We start from the raw sequence: 9,493 nt of genomic DNA, 5'->3' as shown, positions 1-9,493 counted from the left end.
ATATATATATATATATATATATATATATATATATACATATATGTGAAACAGAAATCTCAGTACACCAAATCCATGGCATGGCATCAGTTAGCTGAGGAATGTTTAGCTCCACAGAAAATGTGACAAAGGAATAAAAGAGAGTGGTAAAAGGATGGCTGGGCACAACCACGAAAGTTCCGTTTTTGTGCTTCGGCTGGCACATTGCCAGTTGAACTACCACCAAAGTGGTTTAAGTATTTGTGTGTGTGTGCAGATATATATATATACAAATAAACAGGTGTCTTATGATTAAGTCTTTCACAGCAAAGAGATCTGTGTAGCTATACAATGAGATTTATTACATTCCACAACAAATCTCTGTTTGATGCAAAAGAGGAAGCTATTTTCTATATAATTGTTTACACGTATGTACACATATATATATATACACACACACACACACACATATGCACACATGCAAGGTAGCTAGACACACAAATGAGTTTCACAGGGCACATCTTAATTTCTTTAGGTGAAGCATTTAATCATTTAGAGAGCTATATAACTAACCAAAAATATGTGTATGTATGTACATATATGTGTATGCACACACACAAACAGCTTTAAATGTATGTACACTAACTCTCACATGTATATATACATATACACATATCATTATATACATACACATCTATATATATATTTATAAGATATGTCTGCTATATCAAAAATTAACAGTCCACTTCAGATGCCTGGCTGATCAGAAACGACCACCATTTCTTGATATGATAAACACATCTGTTCCCTTAGCCAATGAATTTAGTATTAATCAGATAATACTTACATATATATACTTTTAGAATATATACATTATACGATTTTACATACATTAGCACACATATGCAAATTCTAACCTAACAAAATACACACCTGGTTTTAACCAAAGTTGCATCAGAGAGACACAGAGAGAGAGAGAGAGAGCTCTGGCAAGCCTCCAGGTAATACAGAATATATATTTTGTCAGGCCCATTGCTTTAAATCAAAGGTTTTGACACTAAAACATAACCCCTTGAATTCTTTGAGCCTGATGTAGCCATCTGGTTTCACCAGTCCTCAGTCAAATCGTCCAACCCATGCTAGCATGGAAAGCGGACGTTAGACGACGATGATGATGATGATGACGTGGCCTGGCCATTCCTATAAACTGTTAACCGCTATGGTGTGTGTGTGTGTGTATGTATATATATATATATATATACATATACATATATATATATATATATATCATCATCGTTTAACGTCCGCTTTCCATGCTAGCATGGGTTGGACGTTTTGACTGAGGACTGGTGAACCAGATGGCCACATCAGGCTCCAATCTGGTATGGCAGAGTTTCTACAGCTGGATGCCCTTCCTAACGCCAACCACTCCGAGAGTGTAGTGGATGCTTTTACGTGCCACCAGCACAAAATCCTGTCAGGCGGTACTGGCAATGGCCACGCTCAAAATGGTGTATTTTACATGCCACCTGCACAGGAGCCAGTCCAGCGGCACTGGCAACGATCTCGCTCGGATTGCGCTGGTATGGTCATGTGGCGAGAGTGGATGAGGATAGCTGTGTGAAAAAGTGCCACACCCTAGCAGTTGAGGGAACCTGTGGAAGAGGTAGGCCCAGGAAGACCTGGGATGAGGTCTTCCTCTACCCGGAATTCTTCAGTGTACTCATTGCCAACCCTCACCTTACTGACAGCGCCTCTGTACATGGCTCGCACAGCTCTCACTAACCATTCTTCTATCCCTAGTTTCCTCATTGACCACCAGATGAGGGATCGGGGGACCATGTCAAAGGCTTTCTCCATGTCAACGAAAGCCAGATACAGAGGTTTATCCTTGGCTAGGTATTTCTCTTGAAGCTGTCTTACCAGAAATATAGCATCAGTGGTGCTTTTCCCAGGCATATATATACATACATACATTGATATATACACATATTTATATACATAATATACATATATGCAAAACATACATATATGCACAAATATACAGAGATATATGTATAAACATATAGATAGATAGATAGATAGATAGATAGATAGATAAATAGATAGATACACACACACAAAGACAAAATATAGTGATATTCAGACCAAATACTTTTAAGTTTTTCTCTTCTTGGTGGCCTAACCACCCCCCAACCTAGATGTTTACATATATAGCATTCATAAACACACACACACTCACACATACACACAGATACACAAACAAATATGTATATGTATGTATGTGTAATTATATAACATTTTTATTGGGCTGCAATTATTAAGGGTATAAGCTTTCAAACAACTGTTTGGGCAAAATATTTTTGATTCTATCAACTTAAATCTGCATCCTTGAAGTGGGGTAAGTGGGGGGAAAAATCAGGAGTCAAGACATAAAGGAATGGTCTATTCTTGACCAAATCCTTCTGTCTCTTCTATAGCATAAGTCAGTTTTTCTGTCAGTTGTTCATAGCTTTTGTATGGTGGTAGATCAAGTCGGTTGAAGCATGTATGACTGCGTGGTAACCAAGTCTCTTTGCCAACTTTTTCAATACAAAACCTCTGTGGTCCATTGCTCCCTGAAATTGCATTATAAAAAGGTAGACATTTCAGAATTGTTATTTCATATTCGAATTTCAAATAACAAAAAGAAAATTTTAGATTAAAAAAGAACTTTGTTTACCTTAATTTTGAAAAATAAAAGAAGTATTAAAAAAAAAACATTGTTTATGGGATGACTCTATATATATATATATATATATATATATATAAAGTATAATATTCTCATAAATTATAAGCAAAATTTGAAAATGAAAGACAAACTTACCCATTAATTCAGAAAAACCACCAACAGGTAATCGGCAGGTACCAGTCACAAACTGCAACAATCGTGTCCGCTTTTCATTATCAAGATCACGCACAAACTGAAAAGATAATTGAAGAACAGAGGTAGAGATGGGGGAGATTAGTAAAAGGGGAGAGGGAGAGGGAGAAAACATGAAATCACCCTCACCACTCTTGTATTCACAGACTGGCAAAGCTGTATGAGCCAGCCATGAAGCCTATCACCATTCATCTCAATATTTTGTCATCTTATCTGTGAAATCCAGTACCCTGAGATCTGAGCTCACCCTTTCTTTCTCAAGACTCCTTATTCTTACACTAGAGCTGTCCTCGACTGATAGTGCATAACACTTTTGCACCCAGTATTCATCAAATATTCGCACCACATATATTAATACCAATGTAGTTACCTTTCATGCATACATGAGATGATGTCCTTAATACCCTGCCAATCCTTCTATTAATTTGTGCACTATCTTTTATGCAAATTAACATTATGAAAAAAAAAAATGTATAAAAGAAAGAACAAAAATGTGATCAAGATTTCATTATGGAATCCTTTCTACTTACCTTCCAGAACCATACAATCTGTTTGCTTGTCTTTTGATAGTGTCTGTAAATTGTGTTCTTCTCCCAATCATCAACATCAATTTCTTGCATCCCACACAACATCAGCTAGACATAGAGAGAAGGGACCAATGTTAAACAATCACAATAGTTTACAGCCGTTTAGAAACTAAAATATCTTATCATTTTACATAGACAAGAGATTAACAAACGTGTATTAACGCATACTCAACCCATCAGCTATGGTTTAGTCTTCACCATTGATCTAGAATATTACACTAGGCCATGTGCCTTCCAATTAGACATTCCCTATCAATAATCTATTCTTATTATTTTGGTTTTTAATTTGGCTTCCTTGAAACCATCAGTGTTAGTCTCATTTGTTGATCTTGCAATGCTCAGCCTACTGTCTTGAAGAAACGAATGTTTAACATGCATAGCAAAGGTTGTTAGAATTGAGGTTCAGAGAAGATTTGAAGTTGCAGAAATTCATTCATTGTATCCTCCATAATAGTATTTATGAAAACAACTGCAACATCAATTTATGCTCAAACATTGATCTGAGACAAGTAGAATAATTAAACTTGTTTGTAGAGTATACACAACTGCTGCATTAGCATTTGAACAGCTACATCAGTGAAACACCTGAATGTCCCAGCTACAAAATAATGATTTTAATAGCAGTATACCTACAATACTGAAAGGTGTATAAAAACAAGAAGGTAATACCAGACAACCAACCTCTAATTCTCTCTCATCAAAATACTGAAGCCACTGCAAAGGTACCACTTCACTAAACCCATCAAGGAAAGCTTTGGTCTGTTCCTCAACACCTCGAGTGAACCGCCAGTTGGTCATCAGACTGAAATTAGATCATAACATGTCAGTTATAAAAGTCCTTAGTATGAAAGAAAGATGTGTATAGAAGCATGAAACACATTTGCTACATTCTATAGGAAAACAATCAACTTGTTACCAGATGATACCCTAACTGCATTCTTATTAGTTGCACTACTAAAAGACAAGAAAGGTCAAACATACACTTCACCTCAGTATTTGATTGGGTTTATTTCATTAACCTCAGGTATATCAAATATGTTTTAAGTAATTGAGGTTTCAAGTCAGAAACCTACAAGATTAAGGTATGTTATAGTAATGTACCTAATTTAACATTGCATTTGTCAGCACCGAATTCTCACTCAGTTCCATACAGACATTTTCAAAAATGAATGAAATAAGGTAATTTTCAGTTTCCACCCTCTAGTACAGAAGCTTAGGTTTGACATAGAATGGGGAACACAAGCATAATAGTAGATTTGCAAGGGGTTAAGTTTCAATTGTGACTCCCTTCTTCAATATTTTTAGGTTATGAACAGCAGTTGAGGAAATAGCCAGCCACTGTGGATTCATATTACTGGGTCCAACCTCACTCAAGAGCTATGATGATTTGATAGTGACATTATATAAATTTCTCTGACAATTTCACAAATTCAAAGTCAAAATTATTCAACAAAAGATGGGATTCCTCTTTAAAAATTTAAACTAAATCAGCTGCTAATCCTTAATAAACCATAAATATTCTCGTTTTTAGAATATTGCTTTCAATTCAATGATACTCTTTCCTAATATATGCCATTTAGATCTCATCCAAGACAAAAACCACAGCCTCAATCTATAGATGCATGCTAAAGAGTGGCTCCTCAAAAGCTCTTCTGCCATGATCCCATTTACCTCTATTACATTTTAATTTCCTTAGTTAAACTAACTTAAAGATCATTTACTTTCTCAATTTTTTTATCCTCACTCACACTCCTACACAAAGCATGTTATACAGTCTTTCTTCTCTCTGTAATTCCCTTTGTGTTCATCTTTCTATTTATAGGGAAGAAGAAAGTCATAAAACTATGATAAAAAACAATGAAAAAATTCAGTCATTCAAGGGAAAAGAAAAAACCCAAATGCATAAATGTCACATTAATTATTCTGAGCTCTTCCTCTATGTGAGTCTTCAAAATTATGCAACAGCTTGATAAACTTAGGTCTGTTCTCACTTGATTACCTGGTCACAATCAACTAGAATAGCAGAATAATAAGTAAGAAGTTAGTGTGAAATCCTTGACAATCAATATAACTCACCTGATATATTCATCTTTATTCTCCTCTGAAACTCTTAATTCGGCGCCATTGGGTTTCAATTCATGCTGTTCCAATTTACCAAGGATGTCAAAATCTCCACAAAAGTAAAGCTCAAGACCACATTCTTCAATATTATTTTCTCTAAAATACATAAAATGAAAGTACACTGCTAGAAATTTGTGCAAACAAAACATTTGCTCTGCTTTTCATTTTATTTCAGTGTTTGAAAAATCACTGAATCATAAAGATACTAGGAAACTGACTACATGAGGTCAAACCTTGCTACATTGTACCTTTATACAAAGAACATAATTCTGCATGTTTCAGCTATGCTGACTAACAAGTTCAAAGTAGTGTGGTTAGTATAAAGAAGAGCATCTAGTTCTGAAAACTTTTGCAGCAATAGAATGCAAATGTCTAAATTTGTAAAGCAAAATTGTGCTGCTAGCATGGAAAAATAAAAATCTTGATAACAGTTATCCTCATCAGACATGTACAGTGCAATAATTTATGCACATTTTTTTCTACCAGCACCCCAGCACAGCCAGAGCTCAATGGTTGAGAGCAGTAAATAAAATAAAACTAGCTTTCTATTATTTATCAAATTAATTCAAATTTATGCATTAACTGGTCAATAGTCTTGATTGTTCTTTAATACTGACAAAATCCTTTTGTTTGTTCTACACTAGTGTATTACACTACTACATAAGACAATAAAAGAATATTGCATTGACTTCCACATGATGTTCAACTTTACATAATGTTTAGTAAATATAATTTATACTAAAAGCAAAAAAAGGGCAGACTAAGATCCAATTGTATTTCAGTGATCTTGTCCAAAGCCTAATTTTAGGTGCCAATATCAACTCTAGTTTTAAAAGAAATTACCAACTTACTTGATCCACATGAGTGAATTGTGGAACTCTTGATCAATTGTTTCTATATCTTTTATTGTGAGTTTTTTATTTAACATCCGTTTGTAAAATGGTAGAGTAAATCCACTGTCAATAAACTTGCCATGATACAGTGCCTACAATGAGAAACAGAGAGAAAGTTTAAGAAAGCAAGCTCTTACAAGTTACTGAACTTGCTCAAAGTGCAAGCACAACAAATTACAAAACCTGTTCATTAGGGAAAAAAACAAAGGAAATACTCAGACGTTTTAGATCACAATTCAAAATTGATTAGCAAATATTTCACTCAGTCACAAGCTTAATGTCACTACTGTTACCTCTACCTTTTCTGAACCTTTAAACTAGCAAACAGTTTACTACTTGAACCAAAAGCCATTCATAGCACCCCACAACTAATTTTTCTCCTCCAGTTATCTCTACTCTATTGCAGCCACTAAATCTCATTCCCAAATCTTCAGCTTCTGAAATGCTAATTTTTGAAAATCACATTCAACCCACTCTTTTCCTTATGACAACTTATAAAGCTATGAGTTAAATTGTAACTGCATCAACCTAACAAATCTGGGAAGTACTGCAAAACTACAAAACACTGTCCCATCTTCTTTGGACAAAGTAGAGAAAATATAGGTATTTACAGTTTAATAATATTAAACTTATAACCAGTTTAGACAGCATAGAGACACCTATGTATCATAAATGTATTTATACAAGATTTCAAATGCGAACATGGGTTAGATAGTAAGAGACATATTAGGATCTTGCAATGCTACAGAAATTGGACAATGTTGCACTTCATTATGACATGTAAAAAGCACCATTCAAGCATGGTTGATGCCAGTGCCAAGATATGAACTCACTGTCTTTGAGTTAGTACAGGTAGCAAGCTGAAAGAACTGCTGGTTCATCGAACAAAGGGCTAAGCAGTATTACTTCTGGCTCCCTAAGTTCTGGGACGAAATACTACGAAAGTCAACTTTGCTTTTCATCCTTTCGATACAATAAAGTACCAGGTGAGCAATATGGGGAGGGGGGTGATGTAATCGATTATTCCCCCTCCCATAAAACAACAGGCTTTGTGTCTATAGTAGAAAGCATTGCCTTTGGGTTAGCAGGTCAAACAAGCATGTAATTTGTGTGCATCTACAAGGCATATAAGATGCAAAAGAGTCGGGGGTCCAAAACGTTGCTTTTTTTCAGAAAATGTAAAACTATTTTCTCCATTCCATAACAAAACCGCTGTACTATGCTTTGATATCTTGGCATCTGAAGCAGCTGGAGATACGATAGTTTGACCAAAAGCAAAAATAAATATTGGGATAAAAACATTTGGTTAAATTTGGACATACGACAGTTTAACATAATAGCAACGGTATCAATTCATCAAAAACATTTTTTTTTAATTGTCTCCCTTGTCTTTGTTTGGATTAGTTACATAGTCTTTGGGATCTTTATAACACTGACATAACAGTCTCAAAGTTATGCTCACCACATTAAATATGGTGAACATACACTTAGATACCAGTGAGTTATATCAAGTAAGATGGTTTTAATGAATTATAAGTGAATCGTTTTCGAAACAAGGTATGCCTAGAAACTAAGCTCTATTGTAAATAATCGAAGTCTAACAGACAGCATTTAACTAGGTGTGGATCAACTTCTGTCATTAACTTACCATAGCGATGAACCGACCAATGAACTTAAAATATAATAAATGATCAGGATTCACACTTGAGGCTGGGTTGATTTGGAGACTATAATTCTTTGTGCTTGCATATTCAAAAAGGCAGTACATTGGGTTAAGGACTTCATGAGAAAGATGAAAAAACCATTCCCTGTGAAAAGTGAAAAAGAAAGGAACCACATTGAAATAAAAACTCAATTGAAATAAATGCTTTTACAATAGACAGTTTAACAAAAAAAAAAAAAAATTAGTGAAGTTTTGCAATATTTGTTCTACTGTTGTCTATTTTTCTCAATCCTTTATAAAAACATTTATTTTTATTTCTTTTCAATTGGTATTGCGTTAGTCCTCAGAGCTTTTACAAGCTGACGGTAACCATTTGTTATCAGCTTAAATTATGGTGATGGGTAATTGTAATAATAAATTGAAATAACTTCTAGATTATTTAATTACTTTATTAAAATTTATATGATAAAAGATTCCAATTAATCTTCATGTAGCTTTATTATTTTTTTTTTTTGGTCTTGTTAAGAACATGACAACCTCTCTGGTGCTAGTACCACAATAAAATACACCAAGTACACTCTGTAAAATGGTTAGTGTTAGGAAGGGTCTCCATCAAAAGAAACTATAACTGAAATATAACGTGTTCCTCCAACCATAAGCAGGAAGGCAGTAACTTTAAAAAAGAACCAACTTGAAGTTTGACAACCCATGTAATCCATAACAGCACAGAAAGCAGGATGATCATCATCATTATTTTATCATCCACTTATCCATGCTCACATGTGTTGGATAGAATTTGATGAGGCAGATTTTCCACAGCTAGAGGCCCTTCTTATCACCAATATTTCCCCATGGCCTGACATGTTTTTACAAAAGTCTGGAAACAAAGAACACTACTTGTATAACACACACGACAGATTTCTTTCAGTTACTATTTACTAAATCTGCACACAAAGTTTAGTCAACCTGGGGCTCAAGGTGTCAACGAGAACTGAACCCAAAACCGTGTGGATTGGAATTAAAGTTCTTAACCATGCAGACATGCCTGCACCAACTATCAAACAAATATAATGTTTATGAAAACTATTAAGAAGAAGGAAGAAATCAAGTTGGGCAAGATAGAAATAAATATCAACAAAAATTCATTGAAGACACCATTATTAGTGACAAGGCAAGCCAACAAGTGATTCTCGGTGTGGATTCTTGACCTACTACAAATAGCAGCCAACCCCCCCCCCCCACAAAAAAAATTACTTTATTATCTTGCAAAAGGAATGGCATATTAGATAATGTGATCTCAGTTTAAAAATAAAAGGAGAGAGAGAGAGAG

General features: G+C 34.7%; 1 protein-coding gene across 3 annotated transcripts in view; it reads right to left on the bottom strand.

The window, feature by feature from the left end:
* Positions 1-409: 409 nt before the first annotated feature.
* The window catches only part of LOC106883192 (E3 ubiquitin-protein ligase Su(dx)), a 152,256-nt gene continuing 143,172 nt past the window's right edge, over positions 410-9,493 (bottom strand). For all 3 annotated transcript variants that reach the window (XM_052968641.1, XM_052968642.1, XM_052968643.1), the window contains 7 exons: positions 8,149-8,308; positions 6,459-6,592; positions 5,563-5,703; positions 4,168-4,288; positions 3,430-3,534; positions 2,843-2,939; positions 410-2,594 (listed from right to left, as the gene is read on the bottom strand). In XM_052968641.1, coding sequence (XP_052824601.1) covers positions 2,422-2,594; positions 2,843-2,939; positions 3,430-3,534; positions 4,168-4,288; positions 5,563-5,703; positions 6,459-6,592; positions 8,149-8,308 — 931 coding nt within the window. In that variant the 3' untranslated portion in view covers positions 410-2,421. The remainder of the gene's footprint in view (positions 2,595-2,842; positions 2,940-3,429; positions 3,535-4,167; positions 4,289-5,562; positions 5,704-6,458; positions 6,593-8,148; positions 8,309-9,493) is intronic.

The sequence above is a fragment of the Octopus bimaculoides genome, chromosome 6 (genome assembly GCF_001194135.2).
Source record: "Octopus bimaculoides isolate UCB-OBI-ISO-001 chromosome 6, ASM119413v2, whole genome shotgun sequence".
Classification (NCBI taxonomy): Eukaryota; Metazoa; Mollusca; class Cephalopoda; order Octopoda; family Octopodidae; genus Octopus; species Octopus bimaculoides.
The sequence above is the reverse complement of the archived record's forward strand: the minus strand, read 5'-3'. Positions and strand labels throughout refer to the sequence as shown.